This window comes from Antedon mediterranea, chromosome 7, assembly GCF_964355755.1.
Source record: "Antedon mediterranea chromosome 7, ecAntMedi1.1, whole genome shotgun sequence".
NCBI classification, from domain to species: domain Eukaryota; kingdom Metazoa; phylum Echinodermata; class Crinoidea; order Comatulida; family Antedonidae; genus Antedon; species Antedon mediterranea.
In genome coordinates, this window is record NC_092676.1 from 15,397,964 (window position 1) to 15,413,475 (window position 15,512).

The window sequence follows — 15,512 nt, forward strand, 5'->3', positions numbered from 1 at the left end:
CCAGCCACTGATACCCACAGCATTGTCATTTTATATCTTTATATATTTTTACATACCGATTTCATTGTGACAAACTAACTTATTAAAGCATTGTAACTCGGATAAATAAATCGTTTTACATTGTGTAATGTTTGTGTGTGAATCGGGTGTTCGGCATGTTAGATGGTTCAAGGATTTCTTATTTATTAACACTGATCATCTTTTTTTCAGATAAATTGTATACAAAAACTGCAGATGAAGATTCATTGTATTTGATGTCACCTGAACAACTCAAGGGCAAAATAATAATCAAGGTAATTTAATCAACTACATCATGATTGTGAATTAACAAAATTGACAATCAATGACTTTACGTTTTATAGCATCACTTTCTACCTTGTCATATTTTGATCAATATTATGTAGATTTTTAGATTACCAATGCATCAATATGTCATTTTGTTCTTTTGTTTTAAAAGGTTTTAATGTATTACCTTTACCAATATTAGTATTGTATCGATCTGATATTATTGATAGCTAGTTGCATAATCCTATAAAAATATGCTTTTATAACACGCTAAATTATATCCTTGCCATTTAATTGGTTGATTTTTGGTCATTTTGTTTCATTTTAGTCAGTGGTTCCATTGAATGGCCTCTGTAAAAATAGTTCATTGTTCATTGCATACTTCAATTTTGTTAACCATAACCCATTGACTACTTTTTTTAATGATTAATTCATAATTTGATTTGAATGACTTTTTCAAGGGTAAGAAAGTAAGCCCAACAGGAACGCAAGATGAAGGGGAAGTTACTGATGAAGACGAGGGTGCTGACAGTGGAAGGAAGCATATAAAAAAGGTCAGTACTTTATTTACTGAAAGTTCATACTTTTTAAACATTCATATTAACTTTACAACTTGACAACATTGTGTAAGATAAGATAAGATAAATTTATTGAACAAACGCTTTTGTATCAGCGGCACATCTTGTTCATTTACAAGGCAATGTAAAAACAAAAAGAAAAGTATCAAAAATCTTACAACTTGCTGTCATATCCATAAACAATCATTATTACGAAAATTTCACTCACTCACTCTCTCCCCCACTCATTCTGGTGTCTTCCAACAGATGCATGCATGTCATCCAGAGCTTCTTATTTTCTTGGTTACTTTGCAGGTTTCACACCTGCAAAGCTACTCGAAAAAGTTTCACCTTGATATTCTTTCCCAGGTTTGATTTCCAGTTGTTACCAAGTTTGTTATTCTTTCCCTGCTAGTGTTTTTAAAAACCCCTTTGAATTTCATTACACTATTTTTTATCTTATGAGAACAGGTAATTATAACGCTAAGCACTTGGTCGTCTACTTCTTACAAATTCTCATTCTTGGTTTTAATCTTCATCTCATGTGGCAGGTTGTTTGACATGAACTGAGTTTTCTTAGCAAACTACAGCATTCTCAACCATTTCCAGTAATTCTTGTGCTTTTGTGGCTTGAGTATCAGTCGCAAAGTCGGTTATTATTATTGAACCAATTCTCCTACCACACCTGGGCTTTATCAAGTAATTTAGTAAGATTATATATAAAATGTAATGTCTCCAAATTGTCAACAGAATTTGATGATACTGTTAGCTGGCATTAACAGCCTTCAATACTGCGCTATAGTTATAATTGTATTCAGTGATGATCTTTCAGAAATGTTAAAAGGTAAAAGTATAATTATAATTCAGAATGTTGCTTTCCATTTTAGTTAAAATTAATGAGTTTCTTTTAGAAAGTAGCAGACATAATATGGCGTTTCTTTTTGCAACAGACTTTTGTATTATATTAGTTTATGTGAATCAATTTGAGTTGTAAATTTGCTGAAAAGCCATTACTAATGAGGACATTGAAGTAACAATGTTTGTATTTCAGGATAATCAATAACACTTAGTTCAGCCTGCCTGCTGGCAATCCATCATTTATTTATGTCATCAAGTTTCCTTCTATGGACATTTCATAACCTTTAACCTTAGAAATTATTGTGAATACAAAAAAAAACACCTGGAGAACTTGAAATTAATGAGTTTTGTGTTATGTGTCAGTAACTTTTAAGCATATACTTGTCCGTTAAAATACAACAATAATTCAATATATATTCCTTTACTTTTACCATTTTAATGGTTTGTGCAAATGTACAGCCATAATATAAAAATTATTATAAATCATATTTTATAATCAAAAAATCAAACATTATTGATAACCTTTTAAAATCTTAACTTTAATTGGCTAATTATTGGATAATTCTTCTCACAAACTTGACCATGATTTACATTGTCAGATTGCTTAGATAATGTTCACATTTTAGTAAATTGATGGAGAATCCATCATTTTAAAACCAGGGCATAAATAATTGAATAATGAAGTGCTGAATTTAATTTCTTGTAATTTTCTCCCCTGGATTCCAGATTTAAATATTATAAACCATACAATATACAAAATACACAAACAAAATACACAAACATGATTTAGAGGAAAATCTGTTGTATATAATAAGTAAGGGAGATTGATTGAAATAACATAGGACAACTACATTTTTCTATTCTCACTGAATACTGTAATTTTTGTAACATTTTAAAATGTATATTTTAATTAGGATGGACATAAGAAACAATTGCTTATTAAAGAGTTATCAGATTTAGTTTGTTTATGCAAATCTGTTCGATTTCAAGACTTTCAAGAATCACTAAAGAACCGTAAGTCATTAATTGTAATATCTCATTTTATTTTTGTTGTTAATATTTGATATTCAAAGTGTTTCTATATCAGTATTCCATTAAAGCTTGGTTCCCACTAGAACGTAACGTAAGGACGTAAACGCAACGCAAACGTTTTAACCAATGACAAGCACAGTTATAGACAATTAGCAATCACAAGCGAATAAGCCATCGCTTGTCATTGGTCAATTCACTTGCGTTGCGTTACGTCCTTGCGTTGCGTCGCTAGTGGGAACCACGCTTAACTGAATGCGATGTTATAATAGCGTACTTGATACTTCTATCACTGGAAACCATAGTAATGAGCCTGTTACTTTTTTCCACAAAAGGGGAAAAACCATAGTTCGAAGTCTATTTACCATCACTTTCACTGCTGATTTCTAGTTTGAAATGAGCAATTCAGTGAGAATGGTGGTTTGTTTGGACCCTTGACATCCCATCCCCCTGAATCCAGGCTTGAAAGTTATTAAAATAACAAATCTTATCTTGATGATATATTTATTTTTTTTGGCAGAGAAGTACTATGAAATATGTTCATTGACAGAAGGTGTAGCAGGAAAATTTGCTAACATGTGCGCAGAGGATTTTGTAAATCACAATAAACGTTTTTTGACTCGTATCTATCCAAATGCACATCGTATAGATTCAAGTAACTTCAATCCACAGGATATGTGGAACTGTGGCTGTCAAGTCGGTAAGTAAACTCTAAACATTTGTGTGAGAAAGCTTGTTCCATCAAGTATGTGTCTAAAGAACGTTCACTGCCTCATATTGGATGTCATACTATTAGTCTAGTGAGCATGTCTTGTGTAAATAGATGGTGGTGGACGTACACAGAATGTGCACAACAAACACTATCTTCAAGATGGATACACTATAAAGGCCCATTTACACTAGGACGATAACTATCGACGATAAAAAGATAAATATGCATTTTTCATACCTAAAACAAAAGAATTTAAAAAAGTTTTCTTCCTAAAACTATAGGATTATCATTTATGCTGCTTTTGATGAAAATAATATTTCAACACGTCCAATCAAATAACGTCATAATTAGTAAGAGCAGTAATATCGTGACAATACAACAATTTTATTGTTTTTATTGATCATGACATCATTTGATTGGATTTTTGAAAATATTATTTTATCAAATACAACATAAACTATTATCCTGTAGTTCTAGAACGAAAACTGTTGTAATTTCTTTTGTTTTATGCAAGAAAAATGTATGTTTCTATTGTCGTCAATCGTTATTGCCCTAGTGTAAATGGGCCTTAAGTCTGATTTTAAGTTTAAATAGGGGTGTGGGCGGCAAGGGGAAGCAGCCTTTACCTAATGACCTATATTTTGCTGCTGACTATGTTTTGTGTTATGTAAGTCACTCATTTGATGAGGATCACACACTTAGTAAATGTTTGACATGTCATCATGTATACATCAATCAAGATTGTAATTACTATTATCATCAACATCTTTATGTTACTATTGTATAATAAAATCATTCCCTTCATTGAAATATTGTTGCTCAAAAGCATTAGACTAGAGTTATTTGCCTTTTTATATAATGATTTTAGTTTGTTTTCATGGAAAAATTTAAATATCAGATGGGATGAAAAATTAGCAAAAAATTGCCTGAAAATATAACTGCATCTTTAAATTTCCTACATTGTATTTTTCCACTTTAAATGTACAAATTCAATCTCAAAATGAAATAACCCTCTGTAAAGAGAGAAATTCTTTTCATGTTAATATCTTTAATAATTTGTCTTGTCGTTTTAAAAGTGCTCTTAATTATAACTACAGTACTTTTTGATTTTGTTTAACTTCTGTTCCATCTATTTTATGTAACTGAAAACAGTACACTATTCATGTTTGTTTTTCTAGTGGCAATGAATTATCAAACGCCTGGTCTTATGATGGACCTCTATGAGGGAAAGTTCAGACAGAATGGACAATGTGGCTATGTTCTTAAGCCTTCCATTATGCGAGATGGTAAGTGATACTAAAAATTAATCAGGCTTACTACAAAAATGTGGATAATTATGCTTTTTAAAGATCTTGCACCTACCTTAATTTTCACCTACCAAGAATCGAACTTTAACCTAAGTTTGAGTTTTTTATTGACCCAAGCACAATGAGTTAACTCCCACAACCAAATATATATATATGATTGTACTATATTTAGATTTACAATTTTAGGCCAAAAATAATAGAATAGATCTGATCTTATAGAAAATATACTGTATTGTTTTACTTCTTATCTATTTATCCATCATGGCCCATCATGTCTGGAGCAGGTTGAATGCTGAACTTAATACAAAGAGCATCTTCACAGGCACTACCTGAGGCTTACATCAAACAAACGGCTACTTCAGAGCTTAGTTGTGATGCTTCTGAACGTTTTTAACAGTTACTCAAACAACCTTCTTACCATGCTGGTATTCACAATTATTTATTTTTGTTTACAGAAATTTCATACTTTTGTGCAAATTCAAGAGATATAATTCCAGGTGTATCGCCCCAGATATTGCATATTAAGTTGATAAGTGGACGACAGTTTCCGAAACCTAAGAAAGCAACATCTAAGGGTGATGTAAGTTGACCTTTATTGAATTAATGTTACCTTTATTTTGTTATTAACATTTTTCTCCTCCATTTTAAATCCTTAAAATATTTATATATATATATATTTATGAGGGGACCTACATATTTTAAATTATTTCAAAATGATATTGTTCTCTTAAATTTTACCAGAAACAAAACTTGGTAAATTCTTATTACAATACTGTATTGTAAAGGCCAATTTGCACAGACAAGCGTAAAGTAAAAAAAAGTATAGTTCTGCTGTAAATCTGTATCCATCCTGAGTGGAAACCGCCTGAGTGGAAACCGCCTGAGTGGAAACCGCCTGTGTGGAAACCGCCTGTGTAAATAATCATAAGGAAAACATAGATTGTATATTTCTATTACCGTTACCGCCCATGTGTGTAAATTGGTCTTATAACATGGTTGTTGCATGTACCGTACTGACGCGGATATAAGCCCATACTCGGGTATAAGCCCACCCCCGACTTTTGACTAATTTTCATGAAAAATGAGGCACTCGGGTATAAGCCCACCCATTAATTCGAAGATCTACAGTGTGTGTCGTAATACATATTTTTGTATTTGGCGACGTCACACACCGAATACACCTACCTTTGATCATAACCAAGCTAGGCTAATATACGCTAGGCCATATGAGGCCTAGCGGTCCTGTTTTGTTTACACTCCATCGCGGTCGAAGATCGCTTCACACACGACGCTACATACAAGTCGCCAAAACGGAAAACCACTATTTGGTATCGGCTGCCATAAACAAGCTTATTAAATTTCTTTGGTACATTTCTATTTAACGAACATTGTATACTTGCTTTTCTGCTTGATAAATTCTTGTTCAATTGATGTTTAAAATAAGATATTCTACGATAAATTACACGAACTAGGCCTAGGCTATAAGCTTAATTTTCCGACACTCTACACCTCGTGTATTTAGAGGCAAAGTCGTACACGTGAGGGCGCTCGCTCGCATGGTGGAAATACACAGTGTACATGTGCTGTTTTTGACGATCTGCATTTTTGGATCCTCGGGTATAAGCCCACCCCCCAAACTTGACGTGATTTCATGTTCGAGGGGGGTGGGCTTATACCCGCGTCAGTACGGTAGTTTCAAAGGAATGGAAATTAGGCTAAGTGTAATGATGTACATATGCCCATACAAACAACAGCATATAGCTATACTACCCTGCCAAGACATACAAGAGACAGATGCATTGACCTAGTATGGCAGATAAGTTTAACTGGCAGAAGACAGTCCAGTCATGAAACAGCTTCTAATTGAAATAGTAAAAAAAATAATTAGTAAATTAGTTTTTATATTAATACAGCATATGCTTTCTACTAAAATAAATAGGTAACTTTTATATCTTGATGTCTTGTGTGTTATAATACAACAGTGTTTAGGAGTAAATAATAAACTTACTATTACACGAACCTGTCGTATCCAATCGGCCAGAAGCAGAGATGCATGTTATTGTAATGTAATTTTGCTCTGTTGAATGACGATGACATTTGTAAATGCTGATACACACTCATCAAACATTATAAGACAAAGATGCGGTCTGTAGGCTATAGGCCGCCTTTGCAAAAGCTTTTGGTACAACTTTAGCCGACATAGATAACCTAAATACGACAGAACTTTTTATCCAATTCTATGGAGATTTGTAGATAGAAAAAAGGAAATTTACTCAAGCAAATATGCAATCCACAGGCTAGAAGCATTTATATTATACAAAAGCTTCAGGTACAACAACATTTTACATTTCTATTACATTTATTAATATACTGACTGTACTAAAACAAACTGTTTCAATAAATGATGGTAAATGTTATAAAAATTATTCTTTTAATCTGAATCAAATGCTAACTTTCATTAAATCTTAATCAAAAGACAAGAAACCTTTTGTTATATAAAACGAATAATGTTTTTTATTCATGTGATGGTACATATTTTATTCAGTTAAATATGAAATACAACTTTATCTTTCACCTCATGAAATTATTTGTACCATCACACTCATAAACATTCATTATTAGTATACTATTACACATTTTGTTTTGTTTCATGTATTGTATATGATATCCATAAACATTAAAACATTTTAAGGCTATATTGGAATTTTATTTCAAGATAACAGTAAAGTATATACAGTTTTTATTGTATCTAATTTTGTATTTCCCAGTGTTCTAAATCTAAAGGATAGAGAATGACACATACCATTTACATTAAAAGCACTCATTTATTCTGACTTGGATTTTTTAGCCAATCATGTGTTTTCAAGATTGATGTATCTTTACTCGCATAATGAACATTCTTTCACCTCATGATTAACTTTGAATGGAAAGACTTTTTTAGCATAAACAGAATTCAAAACGAATGAATCAAATGAGACATGTGAAGCCAATATGTGTAATGAATCGATAGAGGGTTTTAGCTACAATGCATATATTGGCAGGCTTTTGACATTAAATATGTAAACGTACAGCACATCCATCTTTATTTGCAATAACATGAGTCAGTTTGTCGCTAAAATTCCATCTCATTGATAAAATACTGTATGTATGTGGCATTTTCATTATTGCTTAGAGCATTTTGTAATACAGAAAGTAAGAAAAGGGGAAAATTAGACAATTATAACATGATTAAATGAGTGTCTTCAACCTTCATTCTAGACCAGAGGGAACAGATTTATTATTTTGTCTCATTGCTCGGCTTCTCAAGTTTTCTGGAAAAAAAGTAAAAGGTTATAGACACATTTTAATTAATCAATTTTTTTAATAGAAAAAAAAAGTTTAATAAATTAGAAATGTTGGAAATAAAAAAGAATCATAATTTAGTTTTTCAAACTCATAATGCATTTATTGTTTTTAATGAGAGTACATAGTTAAAGAATGCTCTTTTTAGTGTATTTTTAATGAAAAGCATTTTTGAGTAATATTTTGCAGGAGTTGATTGTTTTTGGTTTGTTTTTAAGTGTAAATCCCTTTTTTTTACTGTACATTAGTACATTGGAAATCAAAAATCATGTACAAGGTATAGGTATCATGAATATGTGAAGGACTAAGAATAGATTATTCAAATATCCTTTATTCTGTTTCTGTATGTTCAAATAAAAAATAAATTATTTGTAGACATATTGTCAAGCATGACTATTAGTGTAGACATTTGTCTTGTTTAATGGTTTGTAAAGGCACCTGATTGTACTTGATTAAACCACAGCAAAATGCATACATGGTGAACTTGAAATCAAAATATTTCTAGAAATTGGCTATTTCAGATTCAGAAATAGCCAGCCAGATTCAGATAACCTAGTCTGCCCTCTAGCCTTTGGCTATGTTATTAATGAATTGAAAATAGCATTTACTATTTTCTTTCTCTTCATGTTCAGTAAATTGATGTCTAGGTGGTTTTTTTATGCAATCTGATTATGGTATGTGTATTAAATGTATTATATATATATTTTGTAGGCAATAGACCCATATGTGTTTATGGAAATCTTTGGAATACCATCAGATTGTGCAGAAGATCGTACCAAGACAGTTCCTCATAATGGTATGAGACTAAAACTAGTTTGCATCTATCACATGAATTATTGATGAATTAAATTCCTGCAGAATTTTAATGATCAATCAACGTTTAATTGTGTATGCATACTCTGTAATGGGTTTTTTTCCCTTTGCCTTTAGGCTATAATCCTATATTTGATGAAAGTTTTGAGTTTACAGTAAACCTTCCCGAGATGGCATTAGTACGATTTGTGGTCCTTGATGACGATTATATAGGTGATGAGTTCATAGGTCAATATACCATTCCATTTGAATGTCTTCAACCAGGTAGGTTCTGGTGTAAAAACTTGCTCACTTAAATGCCTCATTTCAAAAAATATACAGAGTGAATACAGTATTGTGTCAATGTATAGGCCAAAAAGTAGTGGAGTTGTAGCTAGTTTGTTAACATGGTTGCCTTCCAATCAAGACCTGCTTCTACTCCATTCCCTAAGCCTCAAATGATGACTTTTGTAATTGTAATTTCTTGCAATTGGTGAGTGAACTTGCTGTTGGATTGAATGCAAATGATCATTTTCAATAATAATTCAATGAAATTACAATAAATAATATTAACATATTGTTTATTCTGGTAGGTTACAGACATTTAACATTGTATTCAAATACTGGTGAAAGCTTAGCACCAGCGTCATTGTTTGTACATATTGCAGTCACAAATAAGCGAGGTGGTGGGGTAAGTAGGTGGAGTAATTTATTAAGTATTGAATAAAACGTCTAATTTTATAAAACAATTGACATATTGTGTGTTTTAGTTATACAGTGATGATTTTTTAAAATAATATAAATCTTTTATTTAATTTTACCTTGCCAAATATCTGTGGCATCTTTAATTACATTTTACAAGGACATTATTGTATAAGAATTTCTAATTGTAATTATTATACATTTTTCACAGTTTTCCAATATTGTTTCAAAATATATTAACATAATTCTATGTGTTCATTTTTAGAAAGCTCATAAGCGAGGGTTATCTGTTAAAAAATCCAAAAGAAATAGTCATATCGCAAGAATCAGATCTGTAGGAGTTAAGAATGTTGATGAACATTTTAAGGTTAGTTAAATATTTTGTTCACACTTTGGAAAGAAGTTAGCCAACTGCAAGAAAGCATTGCTCTAATACTTTTTTTATTGGATTTGTGTGTCCACATTTGGGAAGATGTCCATAAGCTTCTAGATTCTTTCATTGGATTGCAGACCTCAGTAATTAAGCTACAAAACTCCAATCTATATAAAAAATCCTCTAAAATCTTAGCTTCGTTCTCAAAATTTCTTGAAAACAAAGATCCTCTGGTTCTCTGGTTTTCGAGTTCTCTGTTTTGAAACACCTGAGGAAATAATGATTTATTAAGGATGTGGGTTATAGGAAAACGCATAAAGAGTAGCTAGAGACAAGAAGAAACCACTAGAAATGTTAATAGCTGGAGTAAGGAGAGATAGTGAGAAAAGGTTGACCTGATGGTCAGAGTGTTACACTAATGTTTCTCAAAACATGTTGAATCTCCCAAGTTAGCTTGCAATAACCAAATAATAATAATAATAATAATTGTTTCATTTTTTATAACCATTGAATTAAGTAACTATTTAAAATTGAATGAAATGAGTCAAGTTTTATTTCTCTTTTAGGTACAATATTTTTGTAGTTTTTTTTTCTTGATATTTTTATGAACAGTTATTTCTAACTTATTTTATAACATATTTTTTGATAGAGTGCCGTCCCAATTCTAGAAGATGCTAATAATCTACGTGAAAATGTTCAAAATGCAATGATCAAGTTTAAGGAAGCATGTGGTTTGGCATCAATTGCAAACCTGAAGCAATGTATACGATTGATTGGTCAACAACAAGACACTACGTCTGATTCTGTCTCATTACAGTTAGTTGTTAGGGATGAACTGCCATATTTTGAGCTGGAAGGAAACTGTTCTGAAATGCTCAAAAAAAGATTAAGTGCATTTGAAGTTGTAAGTAGAAAAGCCCATTTAATAGGGCGCTTTTTACTTGATACTTTTGATATTGATTTATTTTATGATAGATTAAATGTAAGGGTAAAATTGTTAATTTGTAATTATCTAACTGTTGGATCTTGGTTTATGTCTTTGTTTTTAAAGTGAATATATAATAGTTTTTTAAGTTCAGCCTCTTAGTGGCGGTTTTCATCGCTATTGATTGTAAAAGATAATATCAGATAATCTTTTGTATTCTTTTCAAAAATATTTCTTCAATAAACAAGATTGTCTATTTTTCCTTCTAGATGGTATTTGAGTGCAAAATCTTGATGGATAAAGCTGATGATCTTGTAGCCAAATTGGATAATCTTCAGCAGACCGGACTGGATTTCCATGTAAGAATGTTGACACGTTTTTATACCTTAATTCTCATCTAATCTTGTCGCTAAATCCATTAAACATCCATCATCATTTTCAGTTTGTTGAATAATATATTTTTGTTATTTGCTGTTTGATTGATAACCATGATTACCAAATGCAGGACACTGTATTATAGGCCGAGTCAAGTCTAGTATTTTTTTTGTTACTACTTAAGGTTGTGTGTTGGAAACTCAGTATATTCTCAACATATACCTTTAGTATAAAAGTACTGTATATAATTGTATACACTGCACACAAACATGAATACATTATCGAAAATCATAGTAAAATAGCCGGTGAATCATGATGTCACTAAAAATTGTAGAATTGATTTTAGATTGTAAACAAAGTGGGCCGGCCTCCCTATTATTTTGTGTGAGGTAGAGTTGATGAAGCATGTACAAAATATTTCAAAGAAAATATAATAATATATAATATAACAGCATAGTGAGCCAAAAGCAAATATCTTGTACGCACACATTAGGCCTAATGCTCTACATCAATTGTTCATTTTTTACACATTTTATCAAAAATTCATCCAAATTTGAATTTGGTTTTTCAGTTAAATAATATTTGTAATTGAAATTGTCCATACAGCTTCTCTTTTTGAATTCTATGATGTTTTGTTTTTCTCTTCAGGATAAAATGAATGATCTGTTAACCAAAGAAGGGACCAAAGGCAAAAAATTAAGTAAAGTGAGTAAAGATTTTTTTAAAATACAGATAAAAGTTAATCACTTTTATAAATATCTAAGTAATCTTATTATTATATTTTTTGGATAATTTTAATTCGGTGAACTCTTCATTAAAAATCTCCCAACTTGTAATTAAAAACCTCTAATACTATCTGAATTCAGGCTTACAGAACATTTGATCTAGTTTTATCTACTTCCACAATAATGTATCTTCAGATGTGGCTGTAATAAAATAATAGCTAAACTTTTTGATATATTTTTAAAAACATTAGTAATAACAAATTGATTTCTTTTTAATTTTGTACAGTCAATGGAAAATTTTGCATGGAATATTCGCATTCTAAAAGGTCAAGCTGATACAATGTCTAGATCAAAGAAGGAATGTCAAGATTGGATGAAACAGGTATTCACACCCTGTAATGTGTACTGTACTGACGCTAGAAACCACTTATCATATCTAATAAATTGCTTTACAAAAAATAATTTAACTGTAATTTAAAGATACAGTTTCCCCCTGAATGCCATTTTAATGTCATAAAAACTGCGAAATGGTCTAGTCAAGGTCTTTTTTTATTAATCTTTATTGTTCATGTTTTGGGGGACAATACATATTTATGGTAACCATCCACTTTATGATTTTTGTTTAAAATAATTTATTTTTCATGTATAAAGTTTTCTTTATCTTGCTTAGCCATTGCACTGCATTTTTTTTTTGTTATATATTTCCTAAATAAATAAATATTTGATTGGTATGTTATTTTACCATTGTAGATAACAGAAGCATCAACTACTTTGGGAATTTTGAAAGAAGCAGCAGTTTTATGATAACCTGACATCGAACAGCAAAGACCAGTGTCAATGGAAACCAAATATCCAACAATGGACACCATGCACATATGCCTTTGAAGAAAAGTTGGTTTCAAATAATTAAATAAAGATAAAAATGAAATAGAAATGATTTACCCCCGTCTATAAGGTTGATCTTGCTTAAAAGTAAAGAAAATTCATTCATTTGCATGAAAACTGGACACCATAAATAGGAAATTATTATACAAATAAGAAATGGTTACGAGTTGAATGGGGTGAATATTTATATCATTGACTATTCTATTAAAAAATGGGGAGACGTAATTGATAAGCCGCTTCCATCGTCAATCGATTTTTGCAGGATAAGCCATTTGAAAAGGAACAGAGCAACTATAGACGGAGCACACTACATATTGGTTTTTCCATCATTCAGTATTCAAAAAGTGTATTAGTACCTTTACTGAAGAAATCGAAGAAAATAACATCACACAAAATCAACCAATCAAATGCCAAGGATACACCTATGTGTGTCAGAACCACACGTTTATGATGACAATGCATTCAATGAGAATCTTAAACAGATTTCATAAACACATTTAGGGTATGTTCAGATCTATGGAGTTATGCTTTCATATCGCAAGCAATGTCATATTATAATTAGCGTCGCAACAGAAAAGTGTTCGGATTTGTCTAACGCTTTCGTTTCAAACTGAAGTGTCACTAATTTGGGCAAACATCTGGTATGCAGGGGTAAATATGATTGCTTAGAGGTCAAAATCGTTGATGCATGACTTTCGTATCGTAAGCGGTGTTCACTAATCTTGTAACTTGAGCTGTCGTAACGAACGAATGAGGTGGCTTCCACTAATCTTTTCCTGGTTCAGACCTATGGAGTTGTGCACCGCGTACAATACGAAAGCATAACATCCGTAGGTCTGAACAGGCCCTAAGCCTTTCATGAACCTTCAACCTTGAATCATATACACTTGCACACTCATACTAATCATTTTAAACATGACAGCTAACTTCAAGCAAGCTTTTGGTCAAGTTGAGTGTGATAATGTCCACATGAACTACTATTATGTGGTAATGAATCGGACAAAAACACTGCCATTTATACTGTAACAATGAATGTAAAACAGAACATAAAACAACAAAGTTGTTTCACTTATAAAAATGAACCATTTCAAAAGGTTGCTATGATATTTCATATGGCCAAGTAGGACAGTATTATTTGTAATTTAAGAGATAAATATATCATGAATTTTAATTAGTATAATAGTGATTAAACCTTTATTATTGTGAAGTAACTACACAAATTGGTACCATATAGTAATATAAAAAAATATATTGCCTGATTTTTTAAACAATTATATAGCAATAGGGATTAAATAAAAATAGAACAATTTACAGTATAAATATTTTATGTCATTTCGGATGTAAACAGGGATTTAGATGTAATAAAATAGTTCATATTTTTATATTTAAAAAATGTAAGTTGCTTTTGAATTGCTATAGATCCAAAGTAACAGTTCTTGATCTAAATATACACACCATTTGTTGATCTATGAAATTCGCTAAAAAATCATTTCATGAGAGTTTTGTTCTACCAACAGCTAGAACTATACGTTCTGCAATGCTGAAATAATGCAATGGGTAAATTTACTTGACTGCTAGTAACTTTAACAAAAACTACAGTAGTTCTGTTAGTTAGTCTTTCAAGAGCAGGTCTATCTGCAGGCCTACATCATTAGTGTATTAAGTTCCATATTGATTTGGTAACAGTATGTATTTAAAACAATGTATTTTTACATTGATGACCGAATAAATATTATTATTATTATTATTATTATTATTATTATCCAATTAGATGCACATTTTTAGGCATAGATTTTGATTAAATAGTTACAGTCAAACTTTTTCCCAATGGACAGTAGTAGTGAGATTTTGCAGTTTTTAAGAGCATTGGCAGTATTGTAATAGGTAAATACAAAATACAAAATAGGGTCTTAATTTCAAGGTTGTTGAACAACAGGGTGAACATTTGTTACAGTTGTATGGAACTAAAAAGAAAAACAGTGAAATTAAAATTTCTTCTTCAAAGGGTATCTTAATATTGCCAGTTACTCCATCTGGAGGACCATACCTGGAACAGTTGCTATGTGGTCTATAATAATCATCTTTGCAGTCCCATAAATCTGGGAATTATCAAACTCTGCAATTCTAGTTTCGATGAGAATAAGAAATAGCACAAGTGTATTTTCTTGATGATTAGGTTTATGTTATAGGAAACTACTGTATAATGTTTAGTCATGGTGCATTTAAATGTGTATTTTGTTATATTATACTGAAGTGACAAAGCTCTGTGAATATTAGCTGTTAATTAACTGTTAGTGTTGTATCTAAGCTAACACTACAGTAGTTAATGTTACAGACCTATTGTACATAAGTACATGTGGTGGACAGTAGTTTTAGTAAACTCGGATCATGAATGCCCTTAAATATATACACTTGTGTTGGTGCTAATATGTGATATAGAGAAATTATTAACAATAGGGAGTAATACACCATAATGAATTTGGTATTAGTTTTTATAACTTCAAAGTAGACACTGTATCTATACATTTCAATTCTTCTGGTGCATAATATTTCAATCAGTGTAATATGGAAAGCTCATATCCAAGATTGTTTTTTTTTTCCACAAAAGAGACATTCCTCCCCCTCCCACCCTTGCTGACTAGATA

General features: G+C 31.2%; 1 protein-coding gene across 1 annotated transcript in view; it reads left to right on the forward strand.

Annotated features, from left to right (window-relative positions):
- LOC140053882 (inactive phospholipase C-like protein 2) overlaps positions 1–15,474 on the forward strand; it is an 81,115-nt gene extending 65,641 nt beyond the window's left edge. The window contains exons 13-27 of the mRNA XM_072098618.1: positions 211–293; positions 747–839; positions 2,615–2,714; positions 3,250–3,429; positions 4,620–4,727; positions 5,204–5,328; positions 8,802–8,886; positions 9,021–9,167; positions 9,476–9,573; positions 9,850–9,951; positions 10,607–10,861; positions 11,152–11,241; positions 11,906–11,962; positions 12,269–12,364; positions 12,733–15,474. Coding sequence (XP_071954719.1) covers positions 211–293; positions 747–839; positions 2,615–2,714; positions 3,250–3,429; positions 4,620–4,727; positions 5,204–5,328; positions 8,802–8,886; positions 9,021–9,167; positions 9,476–9,573; positions 9,850–9,951; positions 10,607–10,861; positions 11,152–11,241; positions 11,906–11,962; positions 12,269–12,364; positions 12,733–12,786 — 1,673 coding nt within the window. The 3' untranslated portion in view covers positions 12,787–15,474. The remainder of the gene's footprint in view (positions 1–210; positions 294–746; positions 840–2,614; positions 2,715–3,249; positions 3,430–4,619; positions 4,728–5,203; positions 5,329–8,801; positions 8,887–9,020; positions 9,168–9,475; positions 9,574–9,849; positions 9,952–10,606; positions 10,862–11,151; positions 11,242–11,905; positions 11,963–12,268; positions 12,365–12,732) is intronic.
- The last annotated feature ends 38 nt before the right edge of the window (positions 15,475–15,512 follow it).